At 35.4% G+C, this 22,494-nt stretch overlaps 1 protein-coding gene across 1 annotated transcript in view; it reads left to right on the top strand.

Annotated features, from left to right (window-relative positions):
* The window catches only part of LOC124369752 (MKI67 FHA domain-interacting nucleolar phosphoprotein-like), a 30,339-nt gene that overhangs the window by 3,000 nt on the left and 4,845 nt on the right, over positions 1–22,494 (top strand). The window contains exons 2-4 of the mRNA XM_046827832.1: positions 4,807–4,926; positions 7,290–7,398; positions 12,967–13,202. Of these exons, the coding sequence (XP_046683788.1) occupies positions 4,807–4,926; positions 7,290–7,398; positions 12,967–13,202 (465 nt within the window). The remainder of the gene's footprint in view (positions 1–4,806; positions 4,927–7,289; positions 7,399–12,966; positions 13,203–22,494) is intronic.

The following is a 22,494-nucleotide window of genomic DNA, read 5'->3' as shown; positions in this document are numbered from 1 at the left end:
TGCTGGTAAATAGTATTTTTCTGCAAGTTTTATTTTTATAAGTGCACTTTAAATTAGGCTACTATTATTGAGTCAGAATTGTGCAGAAAATATGCTGTTTCCATTTTTAGTTCTTGATGGGATTTTTAATTCTTTGTGTACTTAGCCAAGTCTAGTTGCCATTACATAACTACTGCATGTTCAAACTGTAATACCATATACTAGTTTGAAAAATTATATTGGCTATATGTTTGACTATGTATTTGTGAGCTGTTTAAGAGGTTTATAAAATAAATCAATGTTTTTTCAGATAGATAGTGTGGTTTTATCGTGTGATAGTGTGTTATTTTTAAATCAGGAACTGTATATGATCGGATATTACCAGGTGGTTCAAGGAGGTTGTATGTGCATACAGGAAGAATAAAAAGTATGGTTACCCCATATTAACTGTTCAACGCCCGCACCTAGAAAAACTAAACTCAGTATACCACTGTAGGGTACAAACACTGCATTTTTCAATTAGTATCACAAGATTGCCCCTGCCCTGGGGCAAAATTTTAGCCTAAATCATTAAATCCTTCAGAATATATTAGTTTTTGTTGTAAAGTTGTTTTAAGTTAATATTATATGTTTTATTTATATTAATTTACAATAGTAAATAAATTATTTTTTAAGATGTTCAACTTATAACATACATGATATATTTATTTGATTACATTAATATATACGCTGAGTGATAAACCTCTAGCTGAGTGAGATTGCAATTCTTAAACACAGTAAAATTGTTCTACAACTACCCCAACTGTTCAGCATAGAGTATGCGATGGTACATAATATAGATGGATTTCAATTCAGACAAAGTCTATAAAATAGGCTTATGTTCTGTTCAGTTTATGTACAGCAATTGTTTTAACCCTTTGAGTAGTAATGACGTCTTGGAACGTCACTAGGTTCTGTTCCACAGGAGTAACAGCTAAAACATGAAAATACAACCCAGGAGTAAAAAAAAACACATTAAACATATTTTTTTTTTTAATCAATTACAAATAAAAATTTACAAAAGTTGAAATGTTTACATTTGTTTGTGATTTACAGGTGATTTACAAAATTTTTTGGTGTGAAATTCCTCAAAACAAGGGTAAATACACAATGCTACATTGCAGTCTGGGCAGTGAAATGTGGTATCCTTCCTTTTCTTTTCACGGGTGGTTGTGTTGTAGCATACATAACACCGCTTTTGAGCTTTCCTTGCTTGACCTTCAAGAGTAGGGAGGGGGCGGGTAAAATGGAGCGCTGTCAGAAATAAGATGGTTGATAATAATGTCTTATTTGCCGAGTATTCTGCCTCAAAAATTACACTACCAACTATGGTTTGGTTTAAATAACTATATGGTTCTAAATGGATCCAAATAAAACAAAAACAAAAGAAAAAATCAATTTCGTAACAAACAATAAATGACGTTCTGGAATGTCACTACTCCTTTTGGCTTGTTTTTCATTTGACGTTCTGGAACGTCATTACTATTTTGAAGCAGTTTCCCGTATTACTCAAAGGGTTAAAAACGCCATATTTAGTACAATCTGTTTGAATTAATGTTAAAATAATTATACATTTAAATTTAAAAATATTAAGCAAATTAAATATTATTTACTACTAGTTATTTCTTGTCACAATATCATTTGGGAGTTTTTAAAGTACTTGCACCCAAATATGTTTCAAAACTTAATTAACAGAATTCAAATAAAACTGGTTTAAATACACTATAAAAACTTACCCTCATAAATACATTGTTTAAATGATTAAAAGAATGTTTAGCAAACTAAAATTATTGTACGTATTTTGCCCTTTCAGTGGATTAACTTAAATATTTTACAAAAGTACCAAAATTTGGACCCAACGTAAACATTTTAAATGTAAATCCTTGTCAGGTTACACATTGTTTTAAAGGTCTTTATGAATAAAAGCTGTGAAACATAGAGATAGCTATTTCAAGCCAATACAAAATAGTGACAAATTTCCAACAACAGATGCTCTAACTGCTCCCCATCGATGGCTGACAATGTGGCTAACCTGTTGTAAAATCCTAAATTGGCAAAAGTTGGGACTAAAACCCGAAAAGTGTAGGTTAGGTTAGTTTTGTGCTTTTATAATATATTATAATTTCATCTATGTGTTTGTTTGATGTAAAAATGGATAACATTGTATGTTTTCTATGAAATAAGAACCATATTGAACAATAATGAACAATTTTTAACCCTTATACTACCTACATGCACATTTGTGCACACAAGTCAAACATGTGTGAAATTAACTCTTCTGTGGTTTGGTGTCATGGTTTGAATAATTTTAAACTTAATAGGTATTATTATGGTCACGATTCAATATTAAACACCTTGTACGAATAACACAAATCTAATGATCCTTTTTAATAGTTATGAAAAATAATGCAAAACATGTGATTTGTGTCTGGTATACTTATGTAAGAATACACTGATCCAGTCAACTTCCACCCAAGCCAACCACCGGTTGGGCCCTCCCGCAAGCTTTGCCACAGACCAGTGACTCATAAGTGCACACCAGACCGCAAATATCCCTAACGTCAGGTGCGGGAATCAAGCCTGTGACTTGAGCCAACTCCTGTATTCGAGAGTAGTGCTTTAGACCACATAGCCATACGGACTTGATATCTTGAATGTGCAGATAGTTGACTTATGATAGCTGTACAATATCAGATGCAAACAGAAACACATCTATGATGTTGGTCATGTATGGAGATTGCTGAGATTTAAGTAAATGACGTTCTAAAGGTTAAAACTCTAAAATACGTGAGTATTTATAAACATTGGCTATGTACCTGGGACCTGGGTATTTAGCCTTACTATTTACTGTGGTCGATAAATACCTGGGTATTTTACACTCCTAGTAAGAAGCTTGAACTTTTGATTCTAGAGGTAGCCTAGCGCATCTGGACATTTACCAAGTAAAATGGTTCATGTTTCTAGCTTTTTGTAATACTAATAATAATAATATTAATAATAATTCTTTATTAAAGTAAACAATTAACAAAATTGTATTGCAAATGTCATTTCATAATATTGATTACAAAATATATAAACTAAACCTATCTTAAGTTATCATAGGCAAAGTCAATTCCACATATTAATGTGTGAACCTAACAATATATTTGTATCTTGCATGTTTTGGATATCAGAAAAGGAGAAATAGACTTATAATAAAATGCTAATTTTCATCCCAGTGGCACATCGTAAACTCATCAACGGAGTAAAATGCCTTTGACAACAAAAAGTGTATTAATCGAGATTTGACTCAGGTTATCTTGACACCACATGAGACGGCAAGTGAAGTGTTCGAACATAGTCGTTTCGTTCTATGCTGTTCAGCTCTGAAGTTGTCCCTGCCTCTGGTCTCGTACTGGTGGACTTCCTGCTCTGAATCAGACATCGAGAATATAGAGGCTGGGTAAGGTCAAAAACCCAAATTCTAGTTGCTTATGACAGCTCTCTCAATCTCTTTGCAGTCCTTGACATTGTAGTCATCCAGTATAGCCCAGTTAGAGTCTAGAACTGGAAGTTTGTTGAATTTTGTCAAGATTTTCTTCACTATAATGTTTCTGATCTTATATAGATTGTATTATTGAGTAGAGGTCTCTGTAGTTTGAATTTTGGTGTATGGGTGTTTGAAAATGTGTTAAATCATTTTGTTTAAAATAAGTAATAAAATGGGTGTTCCCTCAGTTAATTAATAGGGTTTTAAATAATCTGTTAATTTTAACTAATGAAATAATAATATGTTAATAATTTGTTAAAAACTAAATCTAGTTAGTTTTAGTTATTATGTCTTTATAACATTAGCTATATTAGTTTGTGGGAGTTCTACTTGTTAATTAAATGATAACATGTTAAGGAATATTGTTCTTGTCTCAGAAGTTGTTATTATAATACACATTCTGAGCCATCCCATTCCCATGCTGTTATAACTTACCATAACTTAACCTTAAATAGGAGGCAAATAAGGCATAATTAGTTATTATTGCTGTTTCCTTGTTTGTCAAGTCTTTTAATTCTTGTTATGCATAGATTGAGAAGACAGTTTTATAAATAGAGTTTAATGTGATTTTACCAGTTATAGCTTATGATTGTGGTAGAAACGAGTGTTCTTATAGTGTCAGAAGTTGACCTTACTGTTGCAGTTTGATTGTTGGTTCATGTAATAGGTTAGGAGGAGGGCTATATTGCCTCAGTAGCCATGTCCTACGAGGTGAATTGAGCTACAAAACTTGGAACAATCTCAGGGAAATATGGGAATTGTGGAGACTTTCTGCTCTGCCACCATTCTGGACCCTTATCAGAGCTCAGGGGTCAGCACCACAGACATCCTGGGTGCATCATATCGCTGCTTGGCTTGGTGGTTATTGTGTATTGGGAAGAGAACCCCGTCGACCGTAAGAGCACCCATGAGAGGATTCTGATCCTATAAGGCCTAGTTTATCTTCTTTTAAGGATGTCAGTCAGTACATAGGATTCCAGTAGTCTCTCCACATGAAAAAGTTTTGTTTATTTCTAATGCTCTTTCTAATGCTAGTTTTGTTACTCTCATTACTAAAGACATGTTTGTGAACATGATGCAATCTTGTTGTTCATTAAACGTTTGTAGAAATAAATAACTTGGAAAATATTATATTAAAAGAGGTTCAGTATCGATCCAAGTACATTAGATTTTAAAAATATATAATGTAATGTAATAATAATAGTTCAATAATAATTATCATTGAATGAAAATATTAAAACTATTTTGTCATGTTGCAGGTAGAAAATAAGGGAGTGGTGTATCTTTCACATATCCCCCATGGCTTTTATGATGACCAAATCAAAGGGTACTTTGCCCAGTTTGGGAAGGTTACAAATGTCTCAGTCCCAAGAAGCAAAGTAAGTAAATTGGTAACCTGTGGAATGAAATAAATGTTCTTGTCTTTAACAATTTCACCAATTTTTAATGCATTAGCTTTCTGAAAAGGCCTGACTTGTTTGCTACATTACTAGCATCTTCAAACACTTACAATAATAATTGTTTTGGGTAAGTATTTTTATCCATAACTGAAAAAAACTTGCAAAAGTATTAACCCTTTGAGTGCCACGGGTATTTTCTGAAGGCATATGCATAAAGTGCCACGCTGTTTTTCGCATAATTGTAAGCTTTTGGGAGAAAAGCTGTTGTAAAATAACTACCAAACAGATTTCCATCATTTTGGTGTTGTTTTTTTTTATTAAATGCAGAATATGATACATATTGTTACAAATAAAATTTGATTTATAAAAATATAAAAATTTCAGTATTTATAAACAAAGTTTTTTACTTTTTTATAAAAAGTTAAGTTTCGACCTAATTTGAGTGTATACGGTATTTTTAAGATTTGTTTTTCTTTATACCATGATAAAGGCCATACATGTATAATTCTAAATGAAACCCATGTGTAATATCTTATGCTATAATTTTAAAAAGATGGCATTATATGTGTTAACAAAATGCTGCCCGGGTACCGACATGTTATAAACTGTACTTCATTTGTCAGAGTTTAGAAATTACTTAGTAATGATGCAGTATTCCCAATAAATCTAATAAAACATCAATATAACACAAATAAATATGATTAGTAAATGTAGAAACAAATACTTGCTTACATATTTACATAAAAGTTTACATTTACTAAATAATAGCCCTAATAATATTTACACTGAAAATTCACGTTTTTCGCTTGGACACAACTCAAATCACTACATTACTTTTGTAAAGAAATATAGTAAAATACTGTATAAGTTACTATTTTATTTTGTATTTACTCAAATTATCGGCACATAAACAACAAGAAAGGTCGTTACGCAACACAGTACTCGTCCGCTACGTCGCGTGACTGGAAGACAGAATCATCGCACAGGCACTTCGGTATTATCACAGCCCACTATTTTTGGACGAGTTTTCCTTATCAGAGATCAAAATAAACTTCATTATAAGTTCCTTTTTCCATAACGAATAGAAAAATACTCGATGAGTCATACTACCTATCTCCAAATAGGCACATGAATGACCTGACATTTTCGAATAATGAAACGTTGTTCTTATAGTTTTTGATTTCATTGATTGTCGTAATAACTTGTAAATTCAAAAATAGGTTAAATAAAGTCAGTTGTTTTTAATACTGTAATTTATTTTGTCCCTGATAAGGAAAACTCGTCCAAAAATAGTGGCTTCTTGATAAGTACCCAAACAACGTAAGTTTCACAGATAAAATAGTAAAGAAACAACATAAAACTCGTATTTATTAATAGTTTGGAACCTATTGAATACAGCTGTCTGGTTATTTGGCCAAAATAATCTTGTACTATATAAAATATTATCAAAATACGAAACGTCAAAATTGGTGACGCTGGCACTTTATGCACTTTTCGTACCGTCAAAATTAGCGACGCTGTGGCACTCAAAGGGGTTAAAGGATTATCATTACTCATACAATATGTCACATGTTGGTATGTTGATTCAAGGGCTATCTATACCACGGGCTGCTTTACCAAAATATTCCATCATCGAGAATTACCACTAAAAATGGAGGTTGTTAGTGTTTTGCATATGGTTACACCATATACTGGTGTACTCCCTGCATGTGTTATGATATTTAATCACATTTTTTAGTTACTTATATTAAGTGTGGTTGTTCACTTGATAAAATATTGTCAGCATCTCTGTAGTTATCAATCCTCATATAGAAAATCAAATTCAGAATTGAAAAAAAAACATATTCATAGGTTCTAAACTTTTATGAATCATTAATTGCTTTGAAAATATAAACACTATATAGCATATTATATAGGGGCTATTTAGAAAGCAACAAACATTTTGGCCTATCATAGCAATAGGTAAAATTTGAGCCAACATATTGGAGTCAACACATTTCTACACTAAACATGCATACAACTGTGGTAGCATATAGACTGTGCCCCTCATACTTACTTTCTGCAATGTGTTAAAAGGGAAACTGCAATTAAAACAATAAACAATCCCGCCATTTGTAAGATGCATTTTTTTGTTATATTTTTGTAGAGAAATCCACAAGCCTATAGACATTTATTGTAACTTTGTGGTGTGTACAAAAAAAATGAGTATAAGTCAAGTGAGGTTGTGGTAGGCTACATGAGTACAACAATGGCTTTGCCAATGTTCACAATTAGAACCACAGTTGTAGGACCTAGCCTTGTGACTGATGTAAAATTAATGACTGTTCATTTATTTGTTTTAGACGGGAAGGGCTAGAGGATTTGCTTTTGTTGAATTTCAACATCCAGAGGTTGCTGAGATTGCGGCAGAAACAATGAACAACTATCTTATGTTCAAAAGATTAATTAAAGGTGAGTAATATGAATATATAGATTGATTTAGTTAAATATTAATTGTAATTTGTCCTTACAATTGTAGTCATTAACATCAGTATGAGTGTGCACACATGAATGTGTGTTTGTTGATTATTCTGTTAATAGATTGTGGAAATTTCATGTTGAAGGTTAATCATATCTTAATTGAAAATTAAACCATCATGAAAATTCCTGTTTGGAAAGTAACCTTTGTATAGTAACGCCTTACCAGGAGGCGACAGATGGAGGGCATTGGTCCTTTTCTATTTAAAGGCTCACCCGTTGAGCTGAAGCCTGAGGTCAAGTACCTGGGCGTGATCCTAGATAGGGTTCTAAACTGGGGACCTCATCTAGAAAGGGTCATTGCCAGGGGTAAGTGGTCTCTAATGCAATGCAGACGTGTGATAGGTGGGCCCTGGGGACTGAAGCCGAGGCTCTTGTACTGGCTTTATGTTTCCGTGGTCAGACCTGCACTAATGTACGGAGCTGTCGTATGGTGGCCAAAAATGGAAGCCAAAACGGTGGTAGCACGTTTGGCAGGTATCCAAAGGATGGCCTGCCTCGCTATCACAGGGGCCTTTCCTAGTGCGCCAGGCGCGGCTCTGGACTGTTGTCTTAATCTCGCCCCCCTGGACATTGTCATTCGAGCTATGGCCAGGAAGAGTGCCTACTGTCTGCAGCAGACGGGATTCTGGTCGGGCTGCAGCGGTGGGCACTGCAGAATTAGCACTCTGATACAGGAGGATGTTTTGCATATGATCTCTGATCAGATGCCACAAAAGTTTTCCTTTGACAAACCCTTTAGGATTATTTTGCCCTCAAGGGATGATTGGTCAGAGGGGAAGCAACCTCTTCCACCAGCGGAGCTCGAATGGTACACAGACGGCTCTAAAACAAAAAGCGGCACAGGTGCTGGAATTCTGGGAGTGAGACCGTGTAGGGAGCTGGTGGTTCCTATGGGTCCGTATCCGACAGTCTTTCAAGCGGAGGTCGCAGCCATTATGGAATGTGCTCGTGAGAATCTTCGTCTGCGATATAGGGGCAAGACGATTAACATTTTCACGGACAGTCAGGCAGCGCTGATGGCGCTGGATTCTTGCGCAATCAAATCCAAACTGGTTTGGGATTGCTATCAGACCGTTTCCTCCCTAGCCAGAATCAACAATGTAACCGTTTGTTGGGTTCCTGGTCATAAGGGGATTTCTGGGAACGAAAGAGCTGATGCCCTGGCCAACCAGGGCTCAGCAACAATTATGACGGGCCCTCAACCATTCTGCGGTGTTCCAAGGTGTGAATCCTCTAGGGTTGTCTCGAAATGGATTCGCGCGGAGCATGGGAGAAGGTGGAGGTTGCATCCGGGTTTGAGAGTGAGTAGAATGGTATTACAGTCACCTTCCTCCAAGGTGGCCTCGGACCTTCTCTCATTAAACAGATCAATGTCTTCCAAGGTCATTGGTCTCATTACGGGGCATGGTCACCTGAAGAAGCATCTACACAGAGTTGGTATCCTTCAGGAGGATCTGCTCTGTGGAAGGTGTAATGAGCAGGAGGAGACTGCTGAGCACCTGCTCTTTGATTGCCCAGCAATAGCAAGAGAGCGGTATGCCATCTTTGGTAGCTTGAACAGGGGTGGCGAGTTTTCCCAGGAGGACTTGATAGGTTGTTTTCGGCGGTTTGTTGAACTGCTGAAGTTGTAGACTGGTAGTCCTCATGGTGTTTTCGGGGTGCGCAAAAGGCCCTTGAGGCTTAAGTGCATGGCAGTAGGCCGCCCCAAGGAAGAAAAAAAAAAAAAAAAAAAAAAAAAAAAAAACCTTTGTATGCTTACTATATGCGATACCTCTGTGCCCTTTAATTTTGTGTCTCCTAAATTCAATACTAAGCAATAAACTATTTAAAGTCTGCTTGGGTCACAGGAAATGCACTTTCAGACAATTAAATGACGGCCTTCCTCAGGGCTCGGTATTAGCTCATCTTCTGTTTAACAGGTATATTGCAGACATTCCTGATATTGTATCCAGGAAATTTATTTATGCACATGATATTGCTTTAGTTTGTCAACATAAACATGTACACTAGGTGGAAGTAACACTCACGGATGATTTCAATGTCTTTAAAGATTATTTCAGAACATGGAAGTTCATGGAAGTTGAGTCAGAACCCTGAACAATAAACTGGCTGGTTATAAGCTCAACATCTTTTCGATGGTGTTCAATTAAATCACAATGAACACCCTCAGTATGAGGAAGTTACCATAGTTATATCTCAATACATTTTAAAAGCCACTTTAAAAACTAGAACAAGGGCCAGTTTTACACACCATCTTGCTGGTTCAGTATGGGGAGCCAATGCACAAGTTCTGTGTACTGCAGCTTTGTCTCTTGTGTATTCAGCTACTGAATATTGTGCTCCTGTCTGGCTAAATAGTGCTCATACAAAATAGATCAATGTCGCCTACAGCAGAATGTGGTCAGAATAAGATAAGTCAATGGCACTTTCACGACAATTTCCCTTGATTGCTAGGGATGCTATTTATAGCTATTTTAAGAACGTCATGTTCAGATAGCTTTTTAATCATATGTAGTTACCATAGTTTTTATTTATAGTTAGGCTTAAGTTAAACTACTTATGCTAGTGTATAACTCCTTGGACTTTGTCAATCCAGTGCATATGTAGAATGACAATAAATATTATTCATTCTTGATTCTTGATTCAGTACTGTAAAACATAGTTTCTCATGAAATTTGGTGCAGGGAAGCATTCCTCAGAGAATCACTTCTACTCTTAACGTGACCGTTTTATTGAACCTGCCTCAGTCTGAAACTCAACTACGGTCCCGTAAACCACTCCTACGTGCATTGTTTGATCTTGGAAGGATTTTTATCAAATGGTAACTAGGCTTTCTCCTGGGATTAGTTAGAAGGATGGAAGAAGTTTCTGGTTTCCAATCCAATAACGACATTGGGTGCTACCTTCCCTGGAAGGAGTTGGTCCTCTTAAACCAATTTTGAACTTGAGTGGACAGATACAATGCATGAAAATCCAAATGAGGAATGATTAGATCCATAATGACATTGTGGAGTGAGATCTCAGGCAAATGGAACACATTGTCAATGATTGCTTCTTGTGCTCTTTTCCAAGATCTTTCACGAGTCTTCATGCTTGGATGGACCTTAGCTGATTGGCTTTTTGTTTGGATAAGTAAAATAAAATGAGTTATTAATACAATTTGAAACACAAATCAGGAGATGGTAGGACGGGGCTGAAATTAGTAGAGATTAAATAAGGGATGATGTTAACTCACCAACGTCCTACTTTCATGTCTGACTTCATCCAATGTGGGGGGAGGAGGGGGTGGTGCACGTACAGCTCGTTCAGGGCCTCTTAACGTTGTAGTGGTATCCATGGACAAACAGACCATGTACAACACTTCCTTCTTGTCACTAATAACAGTCATTGGCATTGAGGTAGGACACAATGTTTGGAGGGAAATTCATCTGTTAATCGCACACGAGGCGGCGTTCAAAGCGGCACTCCTATTGCAATCGCATTCACAAAGGGCATTGGGACCCACTACTACAGTCAACTAGAAAACGGAGAATTTGTTAAGATATCGCTCACCATAAGATGAAAGTCAAGACGGCACTACTACAGTCAACGGGTTATACAAGGAGAGTTCAATACCTATGCACCATCTTGGTAGAGAGAAAACATAACCACTTATGCTACTTCATAATGCGGCGAACCCAAGACGAGATTTACACTGCTACTACAACTAGAGGACAAAGGATGAAACTTTTGCTGAGCTACTGTTACTGGAGAATGTCATGTTCAGATTGACTTCAACGGTAAGACTGACAGCTTGAGTGTTAAGGGACGATATTGGACGGACTTAGATAGACCACATGATGAGTTCCACCAATGGAAGAAGCAGTAGCAGTAGTTAAATTGGACGAGAGGTCCATGGTTCACTTAGTCAGCTCACTGTTTTATATTGGAACCCCTTAAACTAATTTAACTGAGAGCAGGAGTCTTATTCTGAATACTAAAACTAAAGCCTACTATAACTGAACATTATTGTAAATATTAAACATAATACATATACTGTATGGAAAGTGGACAGGTTAGTGAGATTATTGTTGCGTTAGCACACATGTCCGGTCAGTCGTCATACAGCTGTGATACATTGAGTGCTAATTAGTTTTTAAAATGTTTTCTTTTATCAAAAGTGCCGCCAAGTGTGAGGTACGTACAGTCATACATTTTTCACAGCCAAGCAATATTCAGCCGCAGCAGACCACAGAGAACTTTGCGCTGTGTGTGGAACGAAAGTAATGAGCGAAGGAGTTGTTCATTATTCAAAAAATTGTAATATTTTTAAAAAATGGCCGAACAAATGTACACAATAAAGAAGTGGTAGTCTCTCTGGGATCAACAATGAACTTGTCAAGAAATTCAATGGAAGGATTTGTGACAGTTAATGGTTCATTATCTCAACGTTTTGTGACGAATTCCCACAAATTTCTATGACTTTTTTGCTCAAAATAGTGACAGAATGGTTTGTTAGGTTACCAAAAGTTCTGTGCTTGGTGGGTCCTGAAAGTTCTGTTGAGAAATAAAAAAACTCAGCGAATGGTCTCTGCTCTGGATTTTCCAACCCACGACAAGCAAAAAGAACAATCATTCCTCAACAGAATTGTAACGGGCACAGAAACATGAGTTGAGTTTGGGGGGTAGGGGTTGAGTTTTTCTAAGTATGTGAATCCAAAAACCAAAGAATAATGAAAGCTGTTGATTTGACTAGGAACTATGAGATGGAGTCCCTGGCTGGCTCCAGGTTTAGGCAGCATATTTATATGTAGAAGGAATTTCCCAGTTAATACACAGATATTATGATGTTTCAATGTACATGGAAATTATATTGAAAAATAGATTAAAGATGTAGTTTTAATATGTATGTAATAAAATACTTTTGTCTACTCCTATGTTTTATTTATAAAAACCGGGGATTACTTTTCGAACTGCCCTCATAAATAGTTTTTAATAATACAACTATTGTAGTAGTAACACTATATATTATGATAAAATTATGCTTATTAAATATGTTGTTGAAGCTAACAGTGGAATCCTGAAGAGATTAAAAGACACAGGACTGTTTACAAAACACATATGACCAACTGAAATAATTTGGAGACAGGTATAAAGAAAGGAGCTTGCATTTGGTTGTTTTGCAGTTGGTTTTGAGACAGAACCTAAATTAAAATAAAGTTGTAGAATGGAATGTAACCAACCATAAACTGTGGTCTGTCTCAATTCTTCCATCAACTTCCTAAATAAGTTTTTCTTTACCATTGTTCTCTTACTTGGTAATCAGAGATCCTTGGGTGCTTCCACAAAATGTTCCATTTGAGTCATCAATATAAAATCCGTATAATTTATTAAGTCTCTGAAAGGGATTAAACATATTTTAATTGAGTGAGTTATTATTTGGACATGTTGTATAAAATAATGGACTGTATAAAAGATAATTAGGTCAACAAAATTGTTGAATAATGTTGGGTTTTACAGCCAAGTATATTCCACCTAATGAACAGAAACCACGCCTCTTCATAGCAGCTGATGAGTCAAAAAAGAGCCATACAACCATTCCTGAGAAAGCTGCGAAGTCCATGAAACAGAACCAACTAATGAAAAATAGACAGCTTAAGAAAGACAAGGAGGTAAAAGTGATGAACAAATTGTTGAAAAAACAAGAGGAAATGAGCAAAAACCTGGAGAAGCTTGGTGTTGACTATAAATTCCAGGTAAGTTTTGTATGAATTGTATGTTTCAATAGAAATTTTGTGGACTCATTGAAGTTTTTATTGCAAGTTTAAGTAACAACAACTAGAAATTTCGGCTTATTGATAATTTTAAGCCTTTAAGGACCGGACCCTAAAATGGATGTTGCCCAATACTGTAATACCTGCTGTGTGGACTAGCTCCCAAAACTGTTCAGTTGTCAGTCATGCTTTTTTGAAGTGGTTCAAGAGAAAAATCATAACAAATGTATTGGCATATGATTATGTATTTGGTGTCAAAATGTACATTTTAAATCAGCTTAAGTATATAAAACTCCAAATCGTCTTATCTGACCCTCCTTTTTTGCATTTATTAAAAAATAAAAATAAAATAACAAAATTATTTAATAATTTTTTAGTTTATTGTGTTTTACTGAAAATACCAAAGAGTTTTTAACTGTGGGAAACCAATTTATTTTACAGAGAATATTGTTTTCTACATGTGTACCAAATTTTAACTTATTTGAAATACAAATAATACAATTAAACGAAATTTATCATGTTGCTACAAAAGCAATAAAAAAGTTGTTATTCTGAAATATCAGTACAGCATTGAAAATATAAAAATAATTTAAGTTATACAAATTCTTATTTTATTTTACAATATAGTGAAGACCAAAATAGGCATAAGTCAATAAAATGTACTGGTTTACAATGGCTTAAAGTAAAAAGATATATACACTATGTACAAACAATTTTCTCTCGGTACTTTGGGATTATACCAACCACACCAGTATGAGGAACACAAAAATATAAATTTATAGAAACAAACATTATAGAACGAAAAAACAACTCTTTAATTACAAAATTACAAACTTACAATGATTATCAACTGTTAATGCGTTTTCTGTGACGCCCAGAATGCAGCAATAATATCAAGGATGAGTGAGTGTAGTGGATTTCCGCCTTCAGCCGCAACTGCCGACCGCCACATGTATTCAGCTAGGTGTTAGTCAAGATGGTGTTGTGCTGTTCCTTTTTGTTTTTTATTACGCCATTTAGCTGAACCCCACATTCACTCAACTTGTTGAGTATTAGCACCGGTTTCTGGGTCGCGGCATACCAGCTGAACGGGCGGCGAGACTCTGCAGTCACGTTATCTACTAGACCGCTCGACTTTGACCTCTGTCTGAGGATTGGGAGGGGTTTGCGATAAGACAATTCCTGTTTTATATTGACGAAATATTGTTCTACGCTTATCTAGTAATCAGTAGAAGCAAAATGTCAAATAACGATTCACGTCTGGGTGTGGTCAGTATAATCCCAAAGTACCCAATTTTCACTCGGAGCACTATTTACACACATGTTTGCCAAAGCAAAGAGAATGGCAGCCCTCTTTGCACCAACTGCAAATCTAGATTTTTTTTCTTGATTGCTTGTACGTTTGACCAGATCTTGAAGGTTGTAGAATAGGGTTATAGGTGGGATCTGCGTCCGAGTCGTCATCAAATGGAATTGAAGAATCAGGCGAATCTAGCTCCCTATCTATTTCCCTATCAAGTTCACTTGTTCTCAAGTTCTCATAAGCAATTTTCATCACAATTTAGTAAAAAAATAATTCGTACGAAAGCAAATATTACTACATCGAAAACACAGAACGTAAACATCTAGACAGCTGGCGCCCGGCGGCGAGGCGAGCCACTACGCAGTACACAGTGATCAGCTGACAGCGCTATTGTATTGCTGCTGTGTAATATTTTGTAGTTCATTCAAAACAATATTTTTAATATCCTTAATACTTTTAACAAAGAGTATATGGTTTAAAGTATGTAATAAAATGATATTTTAAATGCTAACATTATTATATTACTTATTAACCCTTAAAGCGCTAATCAAAATTACTGTCAAACGCTAAGACATAAAAAATATATTTTTTTTAAATTTCCCAATGCTAATTTTTGTTTCATATACCTTGGTATTGCCTTAATAAGAAAAAATAATAAACATGTAATATTAAATTTTTTTGAGAATTTTATACGCACGAAAATATTTGAAATTTTTGAATATACTGCATTGCAGGATAATGTACATAGCAACACTATTTGACAGATTACATTACATTTATACAGGTTATTTATAATGAGTAAATTGTAACTGAAGTTCCTGTATAATTAGTACATAAAATAAATAAGTTCAGTATAAGATTTTGAAATGTAATAATGTGAAATTCAACACAAACTTATTTATATGATAGCCTACAAGGGAAATGAAACAAATATTGTACTTATAAACCTTATTTATTTAGAATAAATATACTGGAATTATATGGCGAAACTGGTATAAAATAGGCTACAAAACAAATAATTGAAAAAAAATATTACACATAATATACCAAAAATGCGCTCATTTGTCAAAACTTGGATCATCTGGATTAGCCATTATAACAAAAAATTATACTAAATGTTAGTAAAAACAATTTTATAAAAATTGTATAAGAATTACAACGGACTGATTCAAAACACTTTGTTTAACAATATAACCAACATACGACCAACACACGCGTAGTTAAACAGCTGAATGAAACGAACGCGTCTGTAGGCGTATGCCGCGTCACAGGCCATACAAAAAATGGCGGCGATTGCTTTCAACCCGAGTAGATACCGTTACAAAGTCCACCAACGGTGACAAAGCGTTTTGTCTAGTCCCGACAGTCGAATGGAACATCGATCTGCTCTTTAACGGAAGTTTTAACAACTAATTCTTCACCATTTTAATAAGTAAAGCTTTTGCGTTTGTAGACGTAATCCGCGTTTAAAGCATCGGCAGTTCCGCGTCTTTAGGCGTTAGCCGCGTTGGAAGGGTTAAAAAATACCGAAATTCCGGAAATCGACCGTCTGGTCCTATTAGCGAACGTCCATAGACCGTTTGGTCTTTTGAGCATACTTATCAGACGTCCAAAAATCGACCGCTTGGGGTCCAAAGGGTTAAGTACTAAGTTTTTTTCTTCACTACTAAGCTACATATATGTTTGCAAATTTGCTATATGGATCTACAAAGGGAGACAAGAAGGTGAAAATCGAAAAAAATGCTTCTCCTAAAGAACCAAATATCAATTATTAATATAAAATGTCAACAGTTAACAAATATTGACCACATAGTTGTACAACTACATCTTTAAAATTATTTCCATATATTGAATAATTAATAGTATTTTAAAATTTATTTCGTAAGCTATTAGTTAAGTATTTTTTAACACATTCAGCGCCAGGGCATATGACACAATCCATTTAGCACGGGCCACTAGGATTTTCCATATATTAACGGTCAGGGCCATGTGTATCAATAATGATACACGGTCCATGTTACCAAGTGGGCCGCGTGTATCATTTCTGATACATACGTCAGTTTCTAGTTTTAGCCATATGTATCAAAACTGAGCTCTTCTACAATGCTTGTAACACTATAGACTGAATCTCATGGCCCAGGCCTATCACAGAACCCGGCCAGTTCCGGCCCAGGACGTCAGATTACTGTTTAGATCACAGCTTTCTAATGAAGTACATACACTCCATTTCTAAACATGTTATATTATACAAATGTCTATATACGACTGGTAAAATATAAAATGAATATAAAATGGGTACCTATAAAATAAAAGATCATTAGTTGAGCTGCTAAAATAAAAACTGTAAGTTTTCATGAATTAGAAAACTAGTGTTTGTTGTCGAAACACGTACGGCACATGTAGGGATTTCCTTCGCAAGTGTCACATACTGTGTAAACTTGTTTCACTGTCTTTTTTTCACCCAGGTTTTCAGCTTTCCCACTTTTGCCACATTTTTGATAGCAAATTTTGCATCGACCTCTTTTTTTCTTTGGTGGATCACCTTGGATGTTTTCAATCAAGTGGTGCACTGCTTTTGACCTTCTATGTGTAACAGGTACAGTGTCATCTAGAAGAAGAGAGGTTATTATTTTTTCTCTGAAGATCTTAATTGGCATTAATTCTTTGCCAGAGTTCAAATTGTAGAGGAAGTGACTGTTGAAAAGAACAATGCCCCAAATAACTTCAATTACCAGTTTTCTGTACCATTTGGTACATCTTCTAAGAGCTTTGCCATAGGTGGCCATTTGGTCGCTCATGTCGATGGAGAATTTTCCACTGTTGTAAAGGACAACATCTTAAGGTTTTTTTACAACTCAGTTAGTTTTGGTTTTGATCTGCACTGTCTCATTTGTGTGCACAGTCGAGAGTAAACAAACCTCACGTTTGTCTCTCCATTTCAGGAATGTGACCCCTTCTCCTGTTTCTTTGGTTAAGATTTCTCCCTTTTTCGAAGGTGTTGTTGTGTCTGGTGGGAGGTATTTTCTATTGATACGCATTGTCCCAATCAAGTGAGTCGAATAATCTAACAGACCAAGTGCTAGGGGCACACTTGTGTACCAGTTGTCAGTTATCAGTACTCGGCCTTCCCCAAGTAGCCGACCAGGTGCTGCAGACTGTCCTTTGTCGATCAAGCCACCAAAAACAGGGCTATTTGTAAAATTCAAGTATAATAATACAAAAATTATCAAGTGTGCAAAAATGATACACATGGCCCCTACCAACAAAATTTAGTTGATTGTCACAGTCTGGGCCACGTGTATCATTTTTGCACAGACATGAAAAATTAACGTACTGCCAATACTGCCAATACTAACCACATAAATCTGTGGAAAACAAGAACAATTTTAATGGCAATTTCTATCAAACTCAGAATAAAAAAAAAATTAAAATTACCATTAGGATTTGACATGAGTCGTATGTATGTCTGTGCTTAATGGCTTTAGCATGATTTCATAACCAATTACGAGAACTTGTGGAAAATAGCAAAATCGCTCACACAAACTCAACACTTGTAAATATCGGATCTGAGGCTTAAAATAAGGAGTAAAAATTTAAAATGTTTGCCTACAATGAAGAATGTGATAGTAATGATAATATCAATACTGTAACCAATGAGATTACAAGTCTACTTCAGTGGAGAGAGTTAGGATACGAAAACAGTGACTATTTACTATCTAATGACTACCACAAATCTTACTGTGTTTGGGAACAGTTGCACACAAACGCAAAGGTTTCTGCCAATCCTACAATTTGAACCACAGTGGGCAAGACAGCATGTGTTATATAGAATTCAAAAGAAATAGATTTTAACTTTTGAAAACAGTAGCCAAAATAGAAAGGGTTGAAGCTAATCTGGAGAGCGCTTGTAATATTTTCTCCAGACCACCCTTTCAGACTGATTAACAAGAGCTCACTTACATTTTTTAGTAATCTTTTCATGCAGGAGAGTGAAGTGATTGTCCATTATACTTGAAGGCCTTCTAAAATCATCTTATCTGTTTCATAATTGTATCCCTCCCAAAGATGTCTGCAAACAACTGAGCAAGGATCTTTAAATGTTGGATAGTTTTGAAGAATTTTGTGAAAATTATTAAAATTATCTGATTATAGACTGTAAAATATTATGAAAATATGTTCCCTGTCTTTTATACAACGTTCTCTTATATACTTAGTCAGAATAATTCAAGAATTGGCCGCAAGATCTGTTGCTGTGTGTTATATGGACATCAAACCACATACAGTAAACTCCCGCTTATCCGAGTCCCGATTAATCAAGGCTCCAGGTTAACCGAGGCCTTCAAAGATAAAAATGTTTTTTAAAGACCAAGTAGCAGTACAATAATAAGATAATGTGTGTGACTAGCGTCTGTATCGATCTGTGATGCATATACTTTGACTGTTGCTTGGAATACGCATCCTCTAGGTGATGTAACAGTTGCTGATTTATGATAGATCACCCGACGTTTGAAGGCTCGTCTGAGCGTAACCTACATGAATGAATTTTATTATTGTTACTGTGCTCTACCTGTTGGAAAGTGTACAGTGTTAGTGTTACAGCATGAGTCGAAAACGAAAAAGGCTTGTGATTTCTCTGGAAGAAAAAATGAAAGTATTAAAATGTTCAGATACTAGCGAGACCATTAAAATGGTGGATGCAGATATAAAGTTACTGAAGTGAATATTAGTGATTGGAGACAGTACCAACAAAACATTGAGAAATTTGTTAATAAAAGTGAGTGGGAGTAGCGGTTGATTGCGGAAACCAATGAAGCAAAGTGAAGATGAGCTGACATTAGAAGCTGTCTTTTTTATGGTTTTTTTCAAATGCAGAGTTTTGGAAACCCTATAACCGACGTAATACTACAAGCAAAGGCAATAGAATTTCATAAAAAGTTTAAGGATGGTGATGAGTTTTACAGCCAGCGATGGATGGTTAGACAGGTGGAAAAAATGGCACAGTATTAGACATCTGAATATTGTTGCTGAAAAATTACAGAATTTCAAAATAAATTCGCAGGGGTTGTTTTGAAGTCTGATCTAACATATGAACAAATATGTAACTGCGATGAGATTGGGCTCAATTTTCGTATGCTGCCGACTAAAACTTTGGTGGCTAAATCTAAAAAAATCCCTCTGGGATTTAAAAAGAGCAAAGAGCGTGTTACAAGTTTAGCATGCTCTAATTCATCAGCAACATTTAAACTAAAGTCTCTATTGATAGGAAAAGCCCACAAACCCAGAGCATTTAAACACATCAATGTTAACTGTTTGCCCACCATGTACCACCGAAACCAAAAAAGGTGCATAGATGAATAGCCAGGTTTTTAAGGAATGGTTTTTAAAGTTTATACCTGTTGTTGAGGCATTTTTAAAAAACAGAAAGCTTCCCCGAAAAGCAATCCTATTGATGGACAATACACTTTGATGAGGACAAGCTTTGTAGGGGTGATATTAAAGACCTATTTTTTACACCTTAATGTGACCTTGCTACTACATCCCCTAGATCAATCAGTTCTTGAGACCATGAAACATGCATAGACTTCTTCAAACTCTTATTTCATGTCTAGACGATCGGATGAGTGTTACAGAGTCTCTGAAAGAATAACAATCAAAAATGCAGTTTTTTGGATCGTAACAGCTTGGGACGAAGTTAACAATTGAACATTTTGTAAATTTTAAACTTTAACATTGTATTATTGACGCCAATACATTTCTCTATGAAATTTTGTAAATAAAGAGATTTTGACTTTGACTTTGACTTTGAACACTTCAAAAATCATGGAGAAAAACTTTAACTTGCCAAAGCATAAAGAAAATGTATCAGCAGAGAACAATGAAAGCCTATATGAATTAGCGCAACTAGCTAATCAGCTTCCTTGTGATCAGCTGATAGAAAATGAAGATATTCATATGTGGTGCAATAAAGATGCTCAAATGGAACTTAGTGATGACGGAATTCTGCACATTGTCAACAATCCACAAGAATCTGACACAGATGATATCACCCCTAAAGTGTCTCATTCCGATGGACTAAAGGCGATTGACGCTGCCATTGCCTACATCGAACAGCAAGAGGAGTTCACACCACATTACGTTCTAACATAGCAGCAGTGGCGCTACATCATGGCGACCAAAAGGGAAAAGAGGTTAGCGCAAAAATCAATCAAAAGCTTTTTCACAACCTAAAAAGGTTTTGACATTTTCTATATTACTGTTTATTATATATTAACTGTTTGTAATTAAGTGTAAATACGAATTTGGCACATATATAATACAGTCCAAAAATCCAACATGTTTTTTGTTATTTATAATCTATTTGAACATTGTCTCAAGATTGTCTTGGAAGATTATCCAAGTTTTTACTTATCCGAGTTAGTCTCTGTCCCATTTCCCGGGATTTTACTGTAGTTAATGATGACTTCAAGTGTGGTGAGAATCAGTGATGATGGGAACTGTTTATTTAAAGCTGTTTCGTATTGTTTATATAAAGCACAGAATAAACATATTGAGATTAGACGCAAAGTGCTAAATTATATTTTACAGAGTTCTATAAAGGTTTTATAGTAGATGATGAGTGTTACGGTATTCCAGTCATGTCTAAAAATAATATATTGATTTTTTTCTAAGAGATCATGAGCAGACTGGGCATATTGGGCATAAGCTGAAACTTGTTTCTATGAGTAATTTTTTCACAGACTAAACGTTTATAGGGCATATGGTAGACAATAAATTTATAAACTTTGAGCGTGGATCCATGTAATTTTAGACACCTCTAATTTGTTGGTTTTTGGTTGACGGACTACACCTTCGCTCATAATGTTTGGGCCATACACCTCACTCAATTCACGATGAATTTCAGCTGCTGTGTAACTTTTCAACCACAAAAATCTTATTACACCACGCACTTCACATTTGGCGGGATTTTCTATCACGGCGCTCAGTTTTACGTCGTAACAAAAGAGCGCGCGATCGCACGATGCTCTCCCTTGCACAGCTAGAAGCGTACTGAACTGCTGCGCACGCCGATGTGAGAATGGCGGCGCTACCCCCACTACTTATCGCGCCACGCCCAAACGGCGGTTACTTTATGGACGACCCTCGTAGTAACTACAAGAAAGATAGCCAGAGAAGTGTATACTAAAAAATCACAAAAAGTAATTTCATTATTAGATACCACTGTGCCCGTTCAAATAATGTTTATATGGGGTTTCTCTATCTCAATTAATTTACTAACAATAGTGATGATGGCTCTTGCTGAACCCAATTGATTGGATACTATACCGAGTGATGTTGATTATAGTACCATGCTCAAAAAGAATAAGAACGTTATTCTGCCAGAAAATATTCCACACAAATACATTGGCACGTCAATACAATGTTACAACTTTTGTAAAACAATGAACATTTTAAAAGTCTTGCTTCGTCCACACTGTTTAGATGTCCTTTTCCACTGAATAGAATGATCTTTTACAAGAAAAATAGTTTAGTTTTAAATTCCATATCACTTAGCATCCTTATATCTAATGGTAACTTATTGTATAGTCTAATAGCCATCATTATTGGGCTTTTGTCGGTTTTAGCTAGTCTAGTTTGAGGTAGGTTGATATTGTTACAACTTCTTGTTTCATAATTGTGAACATTTTTCTTTAGGTTTACTTTATCTAAATTAGCTCGGAGCTAAAGTAGGCATTGTTGTATTATAAAGAGAATAATGTCAAAATTTTAAAACATTTGAAAAGTTCTCTGCAACTATGATATTTATTGACTCCTGCCAATATTCTAACAGCTTTTTTTTGGATGATGAATACTTCATTTGCGTAAGAAGGACAGCCCCAAACAATCAAACCATAAGTTAAATGACAGTGAAAAAGCCCAAAATAAGATTGTATAAGAGCTTTCTCCTCAAGTTCACCACATAAACGTTTAATT

This window comes from Homalodisca vitripennis, chromosome X (assembly GCF_021130785.1).
Source record: "Homalodisca vitripennis isolate AUS2020 chromosome X, UT_GWSS_2.1, whole genome shotgun sequence".
Classification (NCBI taxonomy): Eukaryota; Metazoa; Arthropoda; class Insecta; order Hemiptera; family Cicadellidae; genus Homalodisca; species Homalodisca vitripennis.
Note: the sequence above shows the minus strand (reverse complement) of the source record. Positions and strands in the feature narration are given on the sequence as shown.